Source organism: Mustelus asterias, chromosome 2 (assembly GCF_964213995.1).
Source record: "Mustelus asterias chromosome 2, sMusAst1.hap1.1, whole genome shotgun sequence".
Classification (NCBI taxonomy): domain Eukaryota; kingdom Metazoa; phylum Chordata; class Chondrichthyes; order Carcharhiniformes; family Triakidae; genus Mustelus; species Mustelus asterias.
The window spans coordinates 75,630,814-75,654,867 of NC_135802.1; the positions used below are offsets into that span (position 1 = coordinate 75,630,814).

At 40.8% G+C, this 24,054-nt stretch overlaps 1 protein-coding gene across 2 annotated transcripts in view; it reads right to left on the minus strand.

Moving 5' to 3' along the window:
- The window catches only part of nfx1 (nuclear transcription factor, X-box binding 1), an 80,510-nt gene that overhangs the window by 40,275 nt on the left and 16,181 nt on the right, over nt 1–24,054 (minus strand). The window contains exons 6-12 of one of the 2 annotated variants that reach the window (XM_078237523.1): nt 22,730–22,801; nt 15,930–16,069; nt 9,042–9,141; nt 5,982–6,199; nt 3,849–3,946; nt 3,030–3,060; nt 1,704–1,786 (exon numbers count right to left, since the gene is read on the minus strand). In XM_078237523.1, the coding sequence (XP_078093649.1) occupies nt 1,704–1,786; nt 3,030–3,060; nt 3,849–3,946; nt 5,982–6,199; nt 9,042–9,141; nt 15,930–16,069; nt 22,730–22,801 (742 nt within the window). The remainder of the gene's footprint in view (nt 1–1,703; nt 1,787–3,029; nt 3,061–3,848; nt 3,947–5,981; nt 6,200–9,041; nt 9,142–15,929; nt 16,070–22,729; nt 22,802–24,054) is intronic. The other variant, XM_078237533.1, reaches the window with a different exon arrangement.

A 24,054-nucleotide genomic window follows, 5' to 3' on the forward strand; every position in this document is an offset into this window, starting at 1 on the left:
AAGTCAAATTGCTCTAACTGAACAACCTCTGATGTCTTAAGAGTTTAAATGTTGTCTAGTGGAGGAATTCTGCATATTGTAACATGTTGCTTGATTTCAGGAACACCTAGCATTTTAAAATTGTTATAGGTGCAAAATGAAGTGAGGGGTCGATATGTTAGTTGTAACTACTAAAAAAAATGGATAACAAATAGAGCATAGATACTCCGCAACATCAACAACCACGACAAAACTATTAAACTCAAAGAAGAAATTACTAACAGAGAACATCTGAAAAAAGAGTGGGAGCTAAGAGCCAGAGGGGAAATTGCAAAGAGTCGGGGTTGAGAACCAGAGGGGAGGTTGTAAAAGGTGGAACAGGTTCAAAGAGCCGAATGGCTTCCTCCTGCTCTTAATTCATATGTTTGTAACCCAACGTCAGCTGTAGGCAAAATGTGAGAATCTATTATAAGGGACTTAGAAATTCACAGTATGATTGAACAGAGCCAACACGGATTTACGAAAGGGAAATTGTTAACAACAGAGCTGTTGAACAGTTTTTAAGAATGTCATTACGTGGATCAATGAATGGGAACCAGTGGATGTATTGTATTTGGATTTTCAAAAAACATTCAAGAGGGTGCCACATGAGAGGTTATTACACAAAACAAGGCCTCACAGGATTGTGGATAGTATAGGTCAAATATCTTTAGCCGAAACCCTGGGTCAACTGCGGTACAGTATTCTGATATTTTTGGATCTACCATATATACCAGAGGCCTATATACATTCTAACAGCCTAAACTAGGTATAGTCAACAAATATTAGGTTGTTTCTCCATTTTCCAACTCTCACACACCCTACTTCTTACCTGACAACACTTACTGAACCTGCTATATAATATTACATTGTTTTATTAACATACAAATTAACTGCTAAATATTTGAAAAAAAGTTTGGTTTTTGGATGCATGAATAAAGGATATTCTACCTGTATATTAGCACGGATTGAGGATTGGTTCATGGAAGGACGCAAAGAGGCTGCAGCAGGACAGTGAGCAAGAACATGACAGATAGGCTAGAATGCAGTACATTTACAGGGACCTGGGTGTCCCTGAAAATGAATCACAACAAGTTAACGCAGAATTCCTTTACTCAAAGAGTTTTGAATCTTTAGGATTCTAAACCCCAAACAGCTTTGGATGCTCAGTCACTAACTATATTCAACATAGAGATTGACAGATTTTGGAATATTAAGGGAATAACAGGGCTCAGGATAGTGCAGGAAGGTGAAGTTGAGGTAGAAGATCAGCCATGATCTTCATGAAGAGCCTTATATCCTATTCCAGCTCCTGTTTATGTCATCATGTCATTCCGATATTATTTCTGTACTGTGAAGCTATGATTACTCCCATTGTGCTCTATTGTTTTTACTTTGACCTGGTGTCATGGCACAGTTCATGGTAATGAACCCTGCTAATGCATGACAATTTTGCACTGAAGGATTAACATTGCAAATTTGTCAATGATGATTCAGCTGATTAATGAATATGTCATAAATTACATTTACTGTCCTTTAGTGTAAAGAGTGACAGATATTTATGCAACTAGATAGATGCATCAAAATGCTGATAATTATCACAATGTAATATATTTCTGCATTACACATATTAAACAAATAAAGTGTGCAGTACTGAAGCCGCAAACGCATTTTGTTCCACTTACCACACAACAAACTTCATTACATTTATGGCGGCCACAAGAACGCTTCTTATTGCAGCGCTTGTCACACAAGAACAGCAGATCTGCTACATAAGAGATTTACAGCAAAGAGAGGATATTCTAAGTGACAATATTACATGGCAGCTCATAAGGCTTATCACAACACAAAGGGCAATCTCCTTTTAGAAATGCAACTGCACAGGTACTACAAGCATTCAGTAACAGTGTCTAGCAAACCAAAATCAATAGCATCTCCAATAATGTCAAAAAGAAAACAAGCTTGCATATTTGTACGGCATTTGACAAAGAATTGAAACACACATACAGCCAATTTCTTTCCCACTTCCCAGCAAACTTGTTCTTGACATAAGAGAATTAAATGCTTCTATTTAAGAATCCACAATGATGCTTTAAATATATGCCCTACATTACACAAGTATTTACATTATAGGTAGCTTATAAAACAGAAGAATAAAAAAACAATTTCCAGAATTTTTCATTGTCAATGGTAAGTTTAAATATAACATTGCAATTCTAATTTACAGTTCTGGGAGTAAACTGGCTGTATTTTTGCTGAGGCAATCACAGACCCGTATCTATGGAATGTGATACAAAATCAGCAGACCCAGAGTTGAAATGGTGATAACACCAATGTCAGTCATAAAGCACATCTGCACATGGTTCTTGGATGCATGCAATTAATATCCTAGCTCCTTCTTAAAGAATCTATTTTGAGAGAGCAGAGATTCTTTCCTAACCCAGATACGCACTTAATAACTGGAGTGTTATTGCAGCCAATGAAACTCAATGTGATGTAAAATCAATGCCAGAGGCAGTACATATCACTGGACAATGGGTGCGCTTGAGAGCTTGATGGGAACCAAAGGTTTTGTATTGTGCAGATATTGTACAATTACAGTACAAGTCAATAATCGAAGCAAGTGTTTTTAGTGTTCATTTTTCAGCCCTTAAATAAAGACTAATTATAAACCACTCCATATGGCATATTTTGAAATTCAGCATTTGTGCAGTGGGAAGACTTCTCAACAAAGAGGGACAGGATGGGCAAAAGCAAGTTAGCTCCCACAAGCATTTGTCAAATACTTGTAGGAAATATTTCATAATAGCCTTTTGGGACATCATTCAAAAATCATATATGGTGTGGGGAAACTGAAGAAAAGGAGAAAAACAGTGTGAAATTTCATTGGGCCTATTTTAAAAATTCAAAAATATTAAAATTAAACACATCAAATAATCAGCGTCCTATCACATTTTACCTGAATGTTAATCACTCCTTAAAAAACAAATTGGAAATGCCTCTGTGCTTACCTTCCTTCGTGATATTCACACAGGGAACATCCTATGCAGAATTAACAACAATTATTAAACAAGCTGAAATTTTTGGCTCAAAATTATTTTTCTTAAACTATAAAGTTTTTTCCAAGATTGAGTAATTAATTTGAAGTTATTACTGCAAAATTAAATTCTTCCACACGTCAACCATTGAAAACATAAGTAAACAGCACTTATATTAACCATTGATATTGGACAACCACTTACAAATGGCAAAGTATAAAATCTTTAGTCATACCATAAGGACTAAGAATGAATCTATTATTTAATGGGACATGCTACGCTAACAATTAGTGCCAAATACAAGAAGTTTTCGGTTTTAGAATTTGACATCATCTGTTTATTATCTTCTGATGTAGCTAATTTATTGTAATTATGCTCTGCATATTTAGTCTGGGGAGTTATGTAGATGGAGTGGATGTTGGATGGAGTTTCAGATGGGAAATCTGAAGACTGGGTTTCCTTGTGTGCTGGGAATTGTTTTAACTCCACAGTATGCATCTTCTCACCATGATAGGACTTCCACTTGGAACTTAGCCTGGTTGAAAGGCTTGGCTCTTGGCATTTAGTCAGGCAGGGAGCACTCAGAAGTAAGCTACAGGACTAGTTCAGCCCAATCCTCAGCCCTGGGAGCAATCCTTGGGGGAAGCTGAAGTCCTGGAATAAGCACTTAACATCTCCCTGAAGCTGTTCTGGTCTTACTGTAACTTCAATGCCTTGAATGCATTAATACTGGAAATAAAACAGATAAAGTAGATACAATACGTTTTGCTAGAGATCTATGTTTTTTCTTGCCTTCTTTTTAAATCCACACCGACAGCTAACAGTTGAAGTTCCAGCACATGGTCCACATTCACCTTCATGGCAAAGGTTACTACAAGTATGAATGGAATCTAGATTTTAAAGACAATCTGTGTTAGTTCTAACCATGAAGCTAAACTTCAGAATTCCTGTAGCTAGAAAATTTTCTGAATAATGTTGAAAGACAGCGGCACTAATCATACAGTATCATCAGAAATGGCAATAACGAAACAAGTGTTTTCAGTCGCTAAGCCAAACTTCCTTCAAGCTGTTAGCCTGGAAGCAGGCTATCCACTTTCTTGGCTATGCTTTAGTATTTCATAGTTTTATCATACTGTCACATACTATTTATTTGCATTCAGTGATATCATGTTGTATTTTCTGCTCATGGTGTAGCCTCTTCAACAATGAGGATACCAAATATGTATTCGAACACATTTTCTAAATATCTGTATTTTGTTTGCAAACGTGACTTGGTTTGCCATTTCACCAGCACATCACCCACGCTCCACCTAGCTGCCAACACGGCTTTAACTAAGCTTAATACAAGCTACAGGAACAGTAATTCCCATTTCTCTAGTTCAAAAATAATGACCAGTAGTAATAAAAAGCCTTTTAAAAAAATCTGGGAGTGCTTAAGAGGAATAACATCCATCTCACAATACACAGGTGGGAGACACGGTGGCACAGTGGTTAGCACTGCTGCCTCAGTGCCAGCAACCCGGGTTCAATTCCAGCTCAGGTGACTGTCTGTGTGGAGTTTGCACGTTCTCCCCGTGTCTGCGTGGGTTTCCTCCGGGTGCTCCAGTTTCCTCCCACAGTACGAAGATGTGCAGGTTAGGTGGATTGGCTATGCTAAATTGCCCCTTGGTGTCAGGGGGATTAGCAGGGTAAATACAGGGGGTTACAGGGGTAGGGCCTTGGTGGGATTGTGGTCGGTGCAGGCTCGATGGGCCGAATGGCCCCCGTATGGATTCTATGATTTGTCTGTATTTGCGATGTAGTCTTTCCTTTATTTCAGCATTTCATTCCAAACCTACCTCAGGAAGTTTCCTTCCCTATTCTTCAATCTTCTCTATTTCCTCAGTTTGTTTGTAGACCTCTCCTATGTCTTTTCATCTTCTGAATCGTTTCTGCTCTCACTAATGATTTCTACATAATCAAACATTTTTCTATCTGCAGGGCTACAGGGAAAAGGGGGAGGAGGACTAGATGAGTTGTTCCTGCAGACACCCAGCACACAAGGTGTGGCTTTTGCTACCAAATAAACCTGTTGGACTTTAACCTGGTGTTGTTAAACTTCTTACTGTGGACACCCAGCACAGACATGACACATCTAATGGCCTCTTTCTGTGCTGTAACTATTCTATGATTTGAATTAAGCAATTAGCAGATCACCAACAAAGTTAACTCCCTCCCCCTGATTCTGTTATTTCTCATCCTTTCCTTTCTAGCTTTGCCAAACTGTTCATCTAACCAAAGTTTTCAGTTCTGATGAGAGTTTCATAATCAGAATTGTTAATGTATCATTTCTTTTTGCAGATATACACTGACGTGCTATGCATTTCCAACATCTTTCATTTTCATCTCAAATTTGCAACTTTTTTGTTTCTAATTATTACACTGCGTTTGAGCACCAAATAAGGGTTGCTCTGAACAAAGCAAAATGGCCAACAAACATGAAGCCTATAGTAACTGCACCCTCAGTATGGTCTGCTCTTTCGCACCATTAATACACAAACATAATTCTGACAAGAATAGGTTAGAATCAGCAAGGTAGATTTACTTGCTTTAGAAACTTTAATAGTTAGCTTGGAAATAGGTTATTTCTCCATATCATGCATCTCAATATATTGAAAATAAGAGAGAGCCCTAGTTATTTTAAGAGTACAGAAAAATTATGAAAATATAGTTAACATTTTAACAATACTATTATCAAATGTCACAGAGAATGATCAGTACATGTTATATTAGAATTGTCGAGTTACTTATTCATCATAAGTTGTGAATCTATTTTTAAAAGTTTAATCAATAAACCCCCAAAATGATTAAATAACATGAGAATTTTAAAAATCTAATTTTAAAAAAATTATTTCAAAAACAATCAAAGCTATCTGTTGTCCTTACCATCAGAACAACAGGGTAGGGGTTTGCCACAAGTCTTCCCACAGGATGGTATAGATTCAGTGCAGCTCCTACGCTCAGGGTAACCAAGCTCCAAAAGTTTGCACAAAGGAGTCTGCCCACAAGGGCAACTGTGCACCAATTTTGGCAGGCGAGGACATGGCTGACATGCAGATGGATGGCATAGCTGGAGACAGTTATGGTTTCCACAGTTGAGCTTCCTGAGGGAGTGAACATGCTTAGCATCCATGAAACTTTTAAGGTGAACAACAGGATGTAAAAGTCACCACCAGTCATGTTATAGAATGTTATTTGCTAATGATTTTTAATACTGATAACAACAATGACGCCGCACATTCTAAATTGAAGGTACACTATAGAAATCTGAAAGTTTACAAGAATGGCATTTGTAGTCAGAGCATTAGATGTTCATAATCAAAATCATAGAGTGGAAAAAAGTATTTATTTACAACAGGCTTTGACAACACAATGGCCCTGATTTTACAGGCATGGCTGCCCGAAATCAGGGTGGGCGAGGCTTGCAGAACGGCATTCCCCGTTGGCCTCAGGCGCGATCTTATGAGCCTCGGGCAGCCGTGCCAGTAAAATCAGGGCCAATGTCTCACTGGATTTCTGTTAAGTGAAATCTTTCATGCACATTATATGATTGAATAATACCCCATTTTTCCAAATTAGGCAACATAACAATGTGACATAGATTGAACCAATTGTGGAAGGCAAACAATTCACTAATCTATTCCTCAGTGCTGTTGCGTACATAGGAATATCTAGAAAGACTGTACTGAAATGCTATGTTCTGGATGCATCTCAACAGTAGTCCCAATTATGAGGTTACACAAGCAACATTGACTATAGTTCCACTTGTGACAAATACTGGCACTGGCCATACTTTACCATGGCAGCAAATTTCGTATGGCCTTTCCCATTTTCAACATAAAAATGTCCATGTTATCTTTTATCCACCCATTAACAAACCCAGCCCCCAAAAAATTTACAGTGTCAACATTAATGTCATCATAATGGTCAAGTGGTCTTTTGTTTTATTTGAAAAAAAAGAATACTTTAATCCTAACACTCTTGCTGTGGAAAACATTTTAATTCTGGAATCACAATTCACTTTCTCAGACAAACTGGGGTGAGTTTCCAGTAGGTTGCCTTGGTTTTTCCAGTGTAATTCATCCAAAAATCGGGCAAACCAGCACAAAAGATGGAGAAATTTGCAGCATTAATCAAGCTTTCATGATCTTTTGCAAAAAATCATGCTAGAAACTGACTCCACTCTCAAATCAAATTAATCACTGTGGCAAGTTACTGCTCATTGTGACCATTTACAAGTTTTCAGAGGTTAACAAAACAAAGCTGATGTTTATTGGGTGCAAGGGCACTGTTAGGTATCTTTCAACATTTTTAAATATCAAAAGAATATTCTATTTACTACCAATGAATCATGTAAATGGTTCCATGTAGCTTATTTTAAAGTCACTTCTAATTGTATAAAATTGAGTTACTCAAACGCGGTGGACCAGACACATTTTTTGTGATGACCCCATTTCCAGCTGTATTCAAATATATCAAGGATTTTTTAAAAAGTTAGCTGGGATTTTGCTTTGCTGATAACAGCAACACATCAACAATCACTGTTATTGCGCATTGGAGTGGCCAGCGACTTTTATAATGCGCATCCCCAAAGTTGCAGCCAGCCAATCAAGGTTACTCCCAAGCTCAAAACTTCAATCAAATGGAAGGTAGGAAGCATGCCAAATTCCATTAAAAAATTCTGACACAACCTGCCTGCACGTCATCATGTCATAATTTCCCCAATGTTTCTTTTGTAAGCTATACTTTTCTTTTGCCTCTTCCAAGCAAGCAGGTAACACTGGGGGGCGGGGTTGGGGTACATGCTATCTAGTTGCAACATGTCTGAACGAGACAGATTTGATCTTTTGATTTTTGGTTGACCATCTTTTTGTAAATTTGTATGTTCATAACAACACAAAAAAAACCACACTCCTCTCCCCACAGTTCAACAGTCCCACCTGGATAGTGCAGCATGACTTTCAGAGGCACAATGCAAACAAATATGATACATAAGGATTTTGTTGATGTAAAAAGTTTAGAATTCTCTGAAATCATACAACACATGCCACTGCAATCTGCATCATATTGCAAATGCTTATTCACCGAAAAGGCAATACAGATGAAGAACAAGGAAAAAGAAATCAATGTAGATCAAGCAACACAAAATAAAAGGCACGTTTTAAAAAACTTAACAATATCCTAAGCAAGAGGATAGCAAAAGGTTCTAAGAATTAACTGTTTAGTCCGAGCTCCAAGAAATTTGAAAAATACTAATATAATCAACAACATGCACACTTGCAATCCTCCTCCAATGAAGGAACCTTCTACTTTGTTTCAGGTAGAGATTGGGTTGATTTGAAAATACATCCATTCTGTGAGGGAGAAAAAAACGGATAGGTACTGGACACACCAGACGGTGTTTATTTTGTTTTTAACTGCATTTTAGCAGCAAGGCTAGTGGGAGAAATAACAACAGAAAATTGGGGATAAGACAAATGCTAAGGGGATCCACAGACAGGGGCTAAACACAGAATAACAGGGATTAGAAAAAAGCAAAAAAGCAGAGAGAGAAATAAAAAGCAAGAGCAAGACACACACATTTAGACTTAAGCAAGGCAAGAAGGAACACGCAGTAAGAGAATCCTAATTCTTGGAAGCAGAGAAAGAGATTGCTAGCTTCACTTAGCAAAACAACTTTTATTAGGGGTGCACAGTATGCAACAGTATATTAATATAAAAGCAAAAGACTGCAGATGCTGGAATCTGAAACAAAAACAGAAAATGTTGGAAAATCTCAGTAGGTTTGACAGCATCTGTGGGGAGAGAATAGAGCTAATGTTTCGAGTCTGGATGACCCTTCGTCAGAGCTCAACGGTATATTTTCTGACTGACTCCAAGTGCTACGTCACGGATATCTACAACGCTCAGTAAAAGGCCACAGTGTACATCTGTGTCTCAATTCACCTGTCACAAGGTTTCTGACAAGAAAAATAGCCGATGCCATCATATTCTTCTTTATCTGTTCCACACAGAACTTCTCGAGAGGTAACTCCACAATAGCAGGCTAGAGAGGCAAAGAAAATAGACCTAATCATTTGATGACATATTTTAGGCATTTTTCTGAGTCAACAGATTATCATGATACTAGATTACTGTATTTGAGCAGTTTCACGATGTAGAGGGAAAGTTAAAATAGCCAAAGAATTGAATCACATCACATCTTCATTATAGAAGCAGGCCATTTGGACCAACTTGGTTATCTCAGCGTTAAAACACCACAAGAGCATCCCTTCTTCATCTAGTCTCATCAGTACATAGAACACCAATTTTATACCTTTGTTGGAGTAGCTACCCTTAACTTCTGCACTTTGTTGTTTTGTAGCCAGCTTGATATTTATTCCATTACCGATTCCATGCGATTCCCAATCTATTCTGTTTCAGCTTCAAAGAAAAGCAGGGAGAGAGAGAGTATGGGAAACTACCGTGTAGTCAAAGATGACCAGGCAGGTAGTGCAGGAGGGCCCCTGTGTGCATCTTAATCTCCAATCAGTGAGTAATGATTCATCTGGGGTGTACAGCCATAGCCAGATCACACAAGATATCACAGAAATAGGAGGATAAATGTGCGGTTGGAAGATGGTGAAGGAGGAAGGCTTTAGATTTCTGGGACATTGGGGCCAGTTTTGGGGCAGGGATGGGACCGGTTCAGGCCAGACATGTTGCACATAAACAGAGCCGGGACCAATTTCCACATGGGGTGATTTGCTCATGTTACTGGCATTAAACTAACTTGGCAGGAATGTAGGAACCAGGAAATAATAGCCAGGAGAGAAATATGAAGGCACACAAGGAATTAGGAGGGGCAGATGACACGTGGGTAGGAAATGGTAGGCTATTGGGTGGAGTCAGAGTGAAGGACTATAATGAAGTCTAATTTAGGGCCACTGTACAAATATGTGGAATGTGGTGAAAAAGTTTGGTGATCTGCAAGCACAGATAGCAACATGGTATATTGCGTGATAATGGAGACCTGGCCTAAGGGGTTGGACGGGGTATCAAATATTCCTGGATTCAAGGTACTAAGCAAAGAGAAGGAAAAAAATGGAGATGGGCTAGCAGTTTTGATTAAGGAGAAAAGAAGAGTGTTGGAAAGCGAAGGTGTCTCAGAGGCGTCAAGGACAGAATATATTTGGCTAGAGTTAAGAAACAATAAAGGCACCATAATATTAGGGATCACAGTGATGTAGTGGCAATGTTACTGGTCTAGTCATTCAGAGGCCTGGGTTAATGCCCTGGGGACACACGTTCCCATATCAGCTGGTGGAATTTAATAAATAAAATGTGGAATTGAAAGTTAATCTCAGACCATGAATCATTGATCTTCATAAAAACCCATCTGCTACACTGATGTCCTTTGGAGATGAAAATCTGCCATCCTTATCTGACACAAGCAATGTGGTTGACTCGTCACTGCCCTCTGAAATGGCCTGGGAAGCCACTCAGCTCAAGGGCAATTAAGGATGGGCAAAAAATGCTGGCCTTGCCAGTGACGCCCACACCCCATGAAATAATTTTTCGAAGACGCTCAGTGTATTCAATAGACCACCAACTGGTGTGAAAGATGTAGGGGAAAAAATCTGCAAGGAAATTGGAAAGTGCAAAAACGGGCACTTCATTTATCCTAATATAGACTTGGATAGTGGTTGCGTTAAAGGCAGAAAAGGGCAGAAGTTTCCAGAGCGTGCTGAAGAGAATTTTCTACATCACTCTTTCCGGCCCAATGAGAAAGGGGGCACTGCTCGGCCTGGTTCCTGGAAATGAGATAGGCCAAATGGATCAAGTGTCAGCTGGAGAATATTTAGGGGACAGTGATTAACGCATCACTACCTTTAGATTGGCTATGGAAAAAGGACAAAAAATTTGTGAATCAAGCCGTTTCACTGTGTTACAATGCAGTAGCAACATGAGAGGTATTCTCCACTAACAGGATGCTGCCGTCATGCCAAAATGATGTTCCACCTATCACACAAAAAAGTAATGAGATATATGAATTTCAGTGTCAGTGAGATGCTAGGTATGTAGGCTGTACATCCAAATGACTGGTGGATAATAAACAGCAGGTGCTTTCAGCTGTTTGCAACAGATAATGTACTAAGTAAACCCAACCAGACCCTGTGCGCAAAACTCAAACCATGGTGTTCAACATAAGATGTGATCCTGCAATTGGACAAACAGTTTTGATTCTGCTAAGAATTACACTGACAACCAATTTAAGATTACCAGTCGGGCTCGCAGTGTGGCTCACTTGTGTATGCTAGAGGCTATATATCACAAACAGGGCTCTGTCCTTTTCAGACAGAAGGAACAGGCATTATGCCTTTTCCCAACTAAACAAAAGCATGGGGGAACAGTCCCCAAGGCAATGCCTTGACCAAAGTCTGCTGACCTAGACTTTGGTTCATATGTGCACAAATCATTGATGTTGTCAGGACACACTAGGAGAGCAGTTGAAAAATCATACAAGTTCCTGGGCTTTAGAAATTGGGCATAGGTGCAAAAGTAAGGAATTTATGATGAACATGGATAAATCATGGATTCAACCTCAATTGGAGTATTGTGTCCTGTTCTGGGCACTATAGGAAGGATCTGCAGGCATTAGGGAGGGTATAAAAAAGATTCATAAGAACGGTTCCAAGGACGAAGAACTTTACTTGTATTGATAGATTGGAGAACTTTTCCAAAAGAAAAAGTTGAAAGGAGATTTGATAGAGGTATTAAAAATCATGAGGCGCCAGAGACAGAAAGAAAGCAAGAAACGTTCCCATTGGCAGAAGGGTTCACATCCCTCATTCCACGAATGAATATTTTTAAAAAGGATCAAGAACCAGAGGGCACAGATATAAGGTAATTGGTAAAAAAGCAAAAGTGACATGAGGAAAATCTTTTTTGTAAATGCATTGTGTGGTTCGGGACAGGGATACAGTGCCCGACAATGTGGTGCAGGTAGATTCACTCATGGCTTTGAAGAAAGAATTGGATTATAAAGAGGAAGGAACTGTAGGACGTCAGGGAAAAGGCAGGAGAATGGCACAAGGTGAACTGCTCTGGCAGACAGCTGGCACTGACAAAACAGTGAGAGAGTAACCTCCTTCTATGCTGGAATCATTCAATGTAATTGGTTCAGTATTACATAGAACATTACAGCGCAGTACAGGCCCTTCGGCCCTCGATGTTGCGCCGACCTGTGAAACCAATATAAAGCCCCTCTAATCTACACTATTCCAATATCATCCATATGTTTATCCAATAACCATTTGAATGCTCTTAATGTTGACGAGTCTACTACTGCTGGGCAGGGCATTCCACGCCCTTACTACTCGGAGTAAAGAACCTACCTCTAACATCTGTCCGATATCTCTCACCCCTCAATTTAAAGCTATGTCCCCTCGTGTTAGCCATCACCCTCCGAGGAAAAAGGCTCTCACTATCCACCCTATCTAATCCTATAATCATCTTGTATGCTTCTATTAAGTCACCTCTTAACCTTCTTCTCTCGAACGAAAACAACCTCAAGTCCCTCAGCCTTTCCTCATACCATCTTCCCACCGTACCAGGCAACATCCTGGTAAATCTCCTCTGCGCCCTTTCCAACACTTCCACATCTTTCCTATAATACGGCGTCCAGAACTGTATGCAATACTCCCAGTGCGGCCGCTCCAGAGTTTTGTACAGTTGCAGCATGACCTCCTGACTCCGAAACGCAATCCCTCTACCAATAAAAGCTAACACACCGTACGCCTTCTTAACAACCCTATCAACCTGGGTGCCAACTTTCAGGGATCTATGCACATGGACACCCAGATCCCTCTGTTCATCCACACTACCAAGTATCTTACCATTAGCCCAGTACTCTGTATTCCTGTTATTCCTTCCAAAGTGAATCACCTCAAACTTTTCCGCATTAAACTCCATTTGCCACCTCTCAGCCCAGCTCTGCAGCTTATCTATGTCCCTCTGTAACCTGCCACTTCCCTCCACACTGTCTACAACTCCACCGACTTTAGTGTCATCCGCAAATTTACTAATCCATCCTTCTACGCCCTCATCCAGGTCATTAATAAAAAATGACAAACAGCAGTGGCCCCAAAACAGATCCCTGCGGTACACCACTAGTAACTGAACTCCAGGATGAATATTTCCCATCAACTACCACCCTCTGTTTTCTTACAGCTAGCCAATTCCTGATCCAAACCACTAAATCACCTTCAATCCCATGTGTCCGTATTTTCTGCAATAGCTTACCATGGGGAACCTTATCAAACGCTTTGCTGAAATCCATATACACCACATCAACCGCTTTACCCTCATCCACCTCTTTGGTCACCTTCTCAAAGAACTCAATAAGATTTGTGAGGCACGACCTATCCTTCACAAAACCGTATTGACTATCCCTAATCAAATTGTTCCTTTCTAGATGATTATAAATCCTATCTCTTATAATCCTTTCCAAAACTTTGCCCACAACAGAAGTAAGGCTCACCGGTCTATATTTACCAGGGTCGCCCCTACTCCCCTTCTTGAACAAGGGGACAACATTTGCTATCCTCCAGTCTTCTGGCACTGTTCCTGTAGACAATGACGACACAAAGATCAAAGACAAAGGCTCTGCAATCTCCTCTCTAGCTTCCCAGAGAATCCTAGGATAAATCCCATCCGGCCCAGGGGACTTATCTATTTTTACCCTTTCCAGAATTGCTAACGCCTCCTCCTTATGAACCTCAATCCCATCCAGTCCAACAGCCTGCATCTCAGTACTCCCCTCGACAACACTGCCCCCCTCCTGTGTGAATACCGACGAAAAATATTCATTTAGTGCCTCTCCTATCTCTTCAGACTCCACGCACAACTTCCCACTACTGTCCTTGACTGGCCCTAATCTTACCCTAGTCATTCTTTTACTCCTGACATACCTAATAGAAAGCTTTAGGGTTTTCCTTGATCCTACCCGCCAAAGACTTCTCATGTCCCCTCCTGGCTCTTCTTAACTCTTTCTTTAGGCCCTTCCTGGCTAACTTGTAACTCTCAAGCGCCCTAACTGAGCCTTCACGTCTCATCTTAACGTAAGTCTCCTTCTTCCTCTTCACAAGAGATTCAACCTCTTTAGTAAACCACGGTTCCCTCACACGACTGCTTCCTCCCTGCCTGACAGGTACATATTTATCGAGGACGGGTAGTAGCTGTTCCTTGAACAAGCTCCGCATTACAATTGTGCCCATCCCCTACAGTTTCCTTCCACAACCTATGCCACCTAAATCTCGCCTAATCGCGTCATAATTTCCTTTCCCCCAGCTATAACTCTTGCCCTTCGGTATATACCTATCCCTTTCCATTGCTACGGTAAACGTAATCAAATTGTGGTCACTATCACCAAAGTGCTCAGCTACCTCCAAATCTAACACCTGGCCTGGTTCATTACGCAGTACCAAATCCAATGTGGCCTCGCCTCTTGTTGGTCTTTCTACATACTGTGTCAGGAAGCCTTCCTGCACACATTGGACAAAAACTGACCCCTCCAAAGTACTCGAACTATAGCTTTTCCAGTCAATACTTGTAAAGTTAAAGTCCCCCATAACAACTACCCTGTTACTTTTGCTCCGTAAGGAGTCTAACAACACCAGGTTAAAGTCCAACAGGTTTATTTACTAGCAAACCAAATAAACCTGTTGGACTTTAACCTGTTGTTGTTAGACTCCTTACTGTGTTTACCCCAGTCCAACGCCGGCATTTCCACATCACTTTCGCCCCTATCCAGAATCATCTTTGCAATCCTTTCCTCTACATCTCTGGAACTTTACGGAGATCTATAAAAAACTCCCAACAGGGTGACCTCTCCTTTCCTGTTTCTAACCTCAGCCCAAACTACCTCAGTAGACGGGTCCTCATCAAATGTCCTTTCTGCCACCGTAATGCTGTCCTTGGCTAACAATGCCACACCTCCCCCTCTTTTACCACCTTCCCTGCACTTACTGAAACATCTAAACCCTGGAACCTGCAACAACCATTCCTGTCCCTTCTCTGCTGCCTATTTAGTTTTTGGTATTAAGATGTTATACAATTACATTTTTGAGCAAAATGACCTTACCTATCATTGACATTAAGCCAACTGGTTTATAGTTCTCTAAACTTCTACAATCTCCCTTTTCAAACAACATAATTCTCTGGCATTACTTCCTTATATAATGTCTGTGCTAACAAAACCCCATGGCTTCTCTGCCACACTAACAGCTGAAAAATGTCCACTTCCCACAGCCAGTGTTAACAGAATTATCCCGTGGAAATCCTATAAAAATAAATTAAGTCACAAGAAATTGTTTAGAAACCTCACTCACATCAGTAATGTATAAAATGAATTTATACTGAGCAACTTTAGTAAGCATACTGCATATTGAATATATTGAGCAAACTTCTTATCATGCTACTTTTTTGAATTTTTAAAAAACTAATCCAAAAGAAAGTTTACCAACAGGATTGTGAAAGTAACTATTAAAGTCTAGCTTCTTAGATGCAAGTTACTCCTCATCAACCTTCGTATTTAAGATGCTATTAAATTAAAAATGCCAAATCAGCCTTCATAAATGTCCACAAAAAATTGCTTCTAATAGTAACATTAGATTTACTCAAACCTTTTTAATTAATGCAGCCTGACATGATTTTTATAATAGTAGTTGCAACTTTAACTAAATTCTCCGCTATAATAACGACTGCTATTTGAGAGAGCAAAATCAGCTCAGCAAAATCTGCTAGCTAACAATCAGAATTTGTTCGTCAGGAATAAAGACCCTGGCTACTTACCTTGCTGAACAGTAAGCGGACAAGGCTGGCACTTCCCTGCATGGCATACCTGGGCACATGTATGCTTTCCACAATTTAGGAGATTATCACACACGTTACTACAGTGAATGGTCCCAGGTTGACCACAACGAACTGACTGGCTATGGAGAGAGGAAAAATTAAACTCCCTTGAAAAGATTAAAAAGTTTATTACACAGAAAGCAAACAAGATAATACTGAAGCACCAGAATAGTTATGAAATACCTACGGTCACTTTTTTAAAATCTTACATGTCTAAATATTGTCTCATTTTTGATTTTGTTCAAGAAAGTCAACAAGGATATCATTAATGCAAAATCTAAGTTCGATGCTTTTTAACAAGGAAATAGCTGGGGGTTTGACCAGTCTGTCAATGGGTATCAATCACATGAATAAAGAATTGCAAACTTATTCAAAAACTGGGGAAAGGAATAAGACTGGCAATTACTGACCACCCAGACCTGTTAGAAAATGACTAGACACAATAATCCAGACCAAAATTAACTGGCATTTTGGACAGTACTGGCTGGTAATGAATAGCAGTGGTATATTAAAGTTAAATGGTGCTTGACTAACTTGAATTCTTTTATAAAATAATAGAGGGTTGATAAGGGTGGTGCAGTTGAAGTTGCACATAGGACTTTCAAAAGGCATTTGGTAAAATGCCATACAAAAGATTTGTTTATAAAGTTGAAGGGGGCAATTCTCCCAGCTTTAGCAGCGCAACAGACCAGGAGACTCATGCGAAGGCCATTTAGCGGGCTCTTCGTGGGTGCCATGGCCTCCGCAAGTCTCCGGCCGCCGGATTTCCGGCACTGCCAGGTCCGCACCAGAAATTGACAGGGGCTGGCACTAATGCCCCATCTGTGGAGGTTGACCAAGCAGGAGCCTTGGCCAGTCCTGAGTCTGTTGAGGGTGGACCACTCTTTCCTTGGAAGGTTGAAACTAGGCAGCTGTTGGGTTGGGTTTGAGACCAGCTACTTGTTTGTCATGTCCAATGATTCCCATTCATTTGTCCAGGTGGAATTTGCGCTCAAGTCCTGTGTGGGAGGGTTTTTCCAGATTGGCTTTCTTGATGGGAATCGTACATTGGGTGGGCTGAATAGATCAGCATGAAGTGGCAGATGGGATTCATTATGAACCTTTTCTATCATTTTGGGTTGTTGCAAGTCAGCGGATATGTGGAGGAGTGATGTTTGCCAGGATAGGAAGCCAAGGGAATGGTAGTGTTCCAGTAATAATACGCATGGTAGCATTCAGCTGAGTGTCAACTCTTTCTGCTACTGAGTATGAGTGCGTGAGTGCGGAGGTTCAGAAGGTGGTGATAGCAGCACCCAATGTTGAGCCGGCTAGTTTGTCAATCAAGTTGTTTCTGGACTTGACTTTGGCTGCAGTTTTCTTTGGGTGTTCCCAGAAGGTCAGTGTCCTCTCTAAGGTCACTCCGAGGTATGATTGAGTTGGATCGTGCTTAAACTTGGAGCCATTTATTTGGATGTTGAGCTCTTTACTATCTTTTGCATCGTGAAGATAGAATAAGCTGGATACTGATTTTGCTGGGTTTGGCTCGAGTTGCCATGTGCTGCACTTCTGTTCAGGTTTTGACAAGACCTCATTTAGGGTCTGGTCCAAGGTGTCGAATTTGAGGGTTTGAGTTATGAGATGCATGTCGTCGGCATATATGAATTTTCAGGAGTTAGTTTTTGGAAGATCATTTGTGTTAGGTTGAGCAGGGTTGAAGCCAGTACTGAGCCTTAGTGGAGTCCATTGGTTTGCCTTTTCCATGTACTTTTTGCCTGTCAGGAGAACTCTGAATCTTAGATTTTTCAACAATCATGTTCCAAATGCTTTTAGTTGCCCGGGGTGATGGCTTCTAGTGGAGGCGAGTGAGCCAAACAATGCCATAAAGGGCTGTGAGGTCAAGGAACACAGCAACTGTCTCCAGGTTTTTCTGAAAGCTGTTTTCAATACAAGTGGTAAGGGCCAGTACCTGTTCCCCTGCGGGAACCAGCTTGGTCGATGCCAAGGGCTTCTATGATTGGGGACATGCGCTGAAGGAGGAGGTTTTCAAGGATTTTGTAAGGGCCTGATAGGAGCGAGATTGGACAGTAGCTAGCTGCAAATATGGGGCCTTTCCTGGGTTTTGGTATGGTGATGACTTATGCTGTCCACCATTTCTTTGGAATGGTGTTGGAATTTATGACCATCATGTGAAAGCAGGTCAGCCGGGCAAGAGCTCAGGGCCCCAGGTGTTTAATAAATTCTGGTGTAATATTGCCATATCCTGCTGTCTTGCTTAAATGATAGAAAGCTATGAATAATTGCTCTTCAGACTAGAGCAGGGGTCTCCAAACTCCGATCCGGAAGCTGCCCGCTGCGGGCCGGATGTGGCCCGCAGGCCGTAGTTTGGAGACCCCTGGACTAGAGGAAAGGGTTGTTCTCCAGAGTTATTCTTTCAGGGAATGTTGGGAATCACTGCAAGGCGAGCATTTATTTCCCATTCCCAATTGCCCTCAAGTAGGTGGCGATGACGTTACTTCTTGAACCACCATAATCCATGTAATGTAGGTACACCCACCATGCTGTAAGTGACGGAGTTCCTGGATTTTGAAATGGCAACTATGAAGAAATGGCGACAGTCCCAAGTCAGGATGGCACGTGGCTTGGACGGGAACTTTCCAGGTGGTGTTCCCATGCATCTGCTCTCCTTGTCGTTCTAGGTGGTAACAGTTGCAGGTTTGGAAGATGCTGCTGAACGAGCCTTGGCAAGTTCCTGCAATGAATCTTGTAGATGGTAGACACTGCTGCCACTTTGCATTGATGATAGAAGGGGTGGTGGTGAAGAGAGTGGATATTGAATGTGGTGGATGGGGTGCCAATCAGCAGGCTACTTTGTCCTGGATGGGGTTGAGCTGTTTGAGTATTGTTGAAGTTGCACTCAGGCAAATGGAGAGTATTTCGTCACAGTCCTGACTGTTGCCCAGTATATGATGGGAAGCTTTGGGGAGTCAGGAGGCAAGTTATTCTCTCCTAAATTCCTAGCCCCTGATCAGTTCTTGTGGCCAGATAAGTATGGCTGGTCTAGTTCAATTTCTGATCCATGGTATGCCCCAGGATGTTGATAATGTGGAATTAAATTATGGCAAAGCCATTCAATTGAATTGTCTCATGTTGACAATGATCATTGCCTGGCACGAATGTTACTGGTCACTTCCCAGCCCAAGCCTGAATGTTGTCCAAGTCTTGCTGCATACGGGCATGGAGTGTTTCAGTATCCGAGGAGTTGCAAATAGTGCCGAACATTGTGCAGCCATCAATGAACATCCACACTTCTAACGTTATGATGGAGGATGGACCATCAATGTAGCAGCTGAAGATAATTGGGCACTCCTGCAGTGGTGTCCTAGAACAGAGATGATTGACCTCCAATAACCACAACCAGTTTCATTTGTGCTAAGTATGACTGCAACTAGTGGAGAGTTTCGATTTCCACTGACTCCAGTTTTGCTAGGGCTCCTTGATGCCACACTTGATCAAATGTTGCCTTGATGTCAAGGGTAGTCACTCTCACCTCACCTCTGGAGTTCAGATCTTTTGTCCATGTTTGACCTAAGGCTGTAATGAGGTCAGGAGATGAGTGGCCCTGGCAGAACCCAAATTGAGTGTCAGTGAATGGGTTACCGCTGAGTAAGTGTCACTTGATAGCACTGTCAATAACACATTCCATCGCTTTGCTGATGATCGAGAGTAGATGGATAGGTGGTATTTGGTCGGGTTAGATTTGTCCTGCTTTTTATGGAAAGGACAAACCTGGGCAGTTTTCCACATTGCTTAGCTCTGTCTATTACTTGCTGCTTATGATGTTTGGCACTCAAGTAGTCCCGTGTTGTAACTTCACCAGGTTGGTAACTGATCTTTAGGTCTGATGTTGCTCCTGGAACACCCTCTTGCAACCTTCATTAAACCAGGGTTGGTCCCCTGGCTTGGTGGTAATAGTAGAGTGAGGAATATAGCAGGCCATCAGGGTACAGATTGTGCTCGAGGACAATTCTGCTGCTGATGTCCCACAGCACCTCACGCATGACCAGTTTTGAGTTGCTACATCTGTCCAAAGTCTACTCCATTTAGCACGATGGTAGTGCCACACAACAGAGAGGGTGTCCTCAACGTGAAGATGGGACTTTATCTCCACAAGGACTGAGGTGGTCATTCCTTCCAATACTGTTAAGGACAGATGCATCTGCAGCAGGCAACCTTTTGAGGATGAGGTCAAGTATGTTTTTCCAACTTGTTGGTTCCTTCCCCACTTGCTGCAGACACAGTAGAGTAGCTATGTCTTTTAGGACCAGGCCAGCTTGGTCTGTGGTGATGTTATTGAGCCACTCTTGGTGGTGAACACTGAAGTTTTTCACCCAGAGTACATTCTGCCCATGCTATGCCACCCTCAGTGCATCTTCCAAGTGGCGTTCAACATGATAAAGTGTTGATTCATCTGCTGGGGCTACTGGGGAGAGAGATGGTGTAGGTGGCAATCAGCAGGATGTTTCCTTGCCCATGTTTGACCTAATGCCATAAGACATCATGAGGTCCTGAGTCGTTGCTGAGAACTCCCAGCGCATCTCCTTCCTGATTGTATACCATTGTGCAGCCATCTCTGGTGGCTGTGTCCTTTCAGTGGGACAGTACATCACGATGGTGGTATCTGGAACATATGTCAGGCTGTTGCTTGTCTAGTCTGTGGGACAGCTCTCCCAATTTTGGCACACACCCCAAAATATTAGCATGGAGGGCTTTGCAGGGTTGACAGGGCAGGGTGCGCTGTTGTATTTTTCAGTGCCTAGGTCGATGTTGGGTGATCTATCCGGTTTCATTACTTCTTGTAGATTTTGTAGCAATTTTGTGTGGCTTGCTAGGCCATTTCAGAACACATTTAAGAATCAATAACATTGCTGTTGGTCTGGAGTCACATGCAGGCCAGAACAGACAAGAACAGCAGATTTCCTTCCCTAAAGGACATGAGATTGGTATAAGGACCACTGCTGTCTTAAATATATTTTAATGACCTGGGTATATAGGACAAATCTTCTCGATGACTTGAAAGTCAGAAATGTAATAAACAATTAACACAGGGACAGACCGCCACAGATTAAATTTTATGCAGTGACACAATCTAACACTGGTTGTATGACAACACTATTTGTCAGGAAGAATGAAGAAAGGTAATATAAACTGAACATTTTGAAGAGGTGCAGGAATTGGGAGGTGGTGTATATACACAAATCATTTAAATTGGTAGGACAAGTTCAAAAAAAGTGATAAAAAATGGGTTCTTTGCATTTAAAGTACAAATAAAGTACAAAAGCAAGGGAACCAAAGAACAAAGAAAATTACAGCACAGGAATATGCCATGCCCTTTGGCCCTCCAAACCTGCACCAACCATGCTGCCCCACTGAACTAAAACCCCCTACCCTTCCAGGGACCATATTTCTATTCCCATCCTATTCATGTATTTGTCCAGACGCCCCTTAAAGCTCACTATCGTATCTGCTGAATCATGCTGAATCTTTATGAATTACTGTTTAGGCCTCAGCCGAAGTGCTGTATTCAATTGTGATTACATTTGGGAAAAGTGGCAAGGTCTTAAGAGAAGAAGCATAGAGATTCAGAAAAATGATGAAAAACTTATTTGGAGAGGCGAGAGAGAAATTGGAGCCGCTCTTCTCAAGCAGCAGAGCTATGAGGCGATTTTTTAAAAATGCATTCAAAATCATGAAGCGTTTTGACAGAACCACCAGAAACTGTTTCCAGTGGCAGAAGGGTCAAGACACCAGAGGACACAAATTCAAGGCAACTGATAACAGAGGTGTCATGTGGAAAACAAATTTTCACAGCGAGCTGTTGCAATCTGGAATGCGATAATTGAAAGGGTGGCGGAAGTAGATTCAATCATAATTTTCAAAACGGAATTGAATAAATAATTTTAAGGCAGGTTAAAAAACAGATGAGCAATAAGCAAGGCAGTGGATTAACTGAATAGCTCTATCAAAGAGTCTACAGTTCTGGTCACCCTATTACAGAATGGATATTATTAAACTAGAAAGAGTGCAAAAAAGATTTACTAGGATGCTACCAGGACTTGATGGTTTGAGTTATAAGGAGGGCGGGATAGACTGGGAACTTTTTCTCTGGAGCGTAGAAGGCTGAGGGGTGATCTTAAAGAGGTCTATAAAATGAGGGGCATAGATCAGCTAGATAGTCAATATCTTTTCCCAAAGGTAGGGGAGTCTAAAACTAGAGGGCATAGGTTTAAGGTGAGAGGGGACAGATACAAAAGGGTCCAGAGGAGCAATTTTTTCACAGAGGATGGTGAATGTCTGGAACAAGCTGCCAGAGGCGCTTGTAGTAGAAGCGGGTACAATTTTGTCTTTTAAAAAGCATTTAGACAGTTACATGGGTAAAATGGGTATAGAGGGATATGGGCCAAATGCAGGCAACTGGGACTAGCTGAGGGTTTTTTAAAAAAAGGGCGGCATGGACAAGTTGGGTCGAAGGGCCTGTTTCCATGCTGTAAACCTCTATGACTCTAAATGCACATGGGCTTAATTAGCTACCTTTGCCTGTAACATTCTATGATGTTTTGAGAAATAGGAAAATATACAAGATTCAAGTCAACAATTTGCCTTTATTGAGTATTTTAAAAATGACACATTCAAAATATTCCCCAACAATTGAAATGGACATCACAATGTTCAGAAAATGAGAGCCACCTCACTGGCTGTCTTACCTGGTCCTGCCGCATTCACATGTTTTTGTCACAAACGCAGGACATGATGGACATGGTCCAGGATGACATAGGCTGGAAAGAAAGATTCTGCTTCAGAGACTTTTATTTGAGAAAAGTACAAAATTAACTCTGCTGAAAAGTAACACTTCTGAAACACAAAGTTAAATGTTGTTCCATTTAGTGGGAAAATGGTTTAATGACACTCACACTTGCAAAAAATATCCTACTCAGGCTACACAAACCCTGGAGATGACCTACAAATTTGATATAGTAATTTAAAACTCTGCCATATGGATTTAATTAATTCTCTCCTGTTATCAAATTCTTTCTGACCTGATATAAATGAATCAGATTGACTTGATCACATTGTACACTAATATATATATAACACAAACCTGTAACCATTAAGATTTCTGAGTTTCATTTAGCCGAGTCGATTTTCAACCATAGGTCAAGATTTCCAATGTTGGTTGAAACAGGGTATATTAGAAATGAAGCAAATGTTAAAATATAGGCGATTGGGCAAGAGAAAGGAATGAGGAATAAAGGCAAGACAAGGTGATAAATTGAAAATGTTTCGGTTTATATTTAAAATTGTTTACATGTGTATATTCCACCTGCAAAAACATAGTCTTCAAAATAATTAATTTTCGCCCAATTATTGGAAGATCCATTCATTTGTTGGCATTCTGAGGGTCACTCTTAACTATGAGAAATCCCTTTCTGCCAGATTTTCTAAAAGTGGTTCATTGTTAAGAAATTCCCTCAATTTTCTAATTCACCAGTTATGACTCAGAAGCTCTCAGTATAGTGCAGGCACTGGAGGATCATGGCCTCTCAACCTTATTAATAGTGGACTGATTTAAAAAAACAACTTTAACTGGTTATATATGAACATTATTCGAAAATCTACAAACTCTGAAACGTTATAGTTATACTTAATTATTAAACACCCAATTACTCAAATTGCTCTTGCAGAAGTTAGGCTGGAATCCCAGCAGAAGTCAGTTATAATTCTTTCCTTTGAAGTACAATATAGTGGGGTCAGTCGAGCAGCATGAGTTGGGAATATCTGTAGGAGTGATGTTACTCACACTTAACTACTGTTAACTTTTTCCTTATTCTGGTGTCTCCATATATGGTTGGAGAAGAGCAGATTGGAACAGCAATTTTCATTTATGTTTATTGTGAAGAAATGTAAGCAACCCAATAGCATTGAATAAACATTAGATTAAAACGTATAAACTTCCAAGGTTAAATTAAGGTGAGCTATTATTTAATTAGGGTTGTCGTCTATGGAATTTGGAAGGTTTAGGATGGGTCAA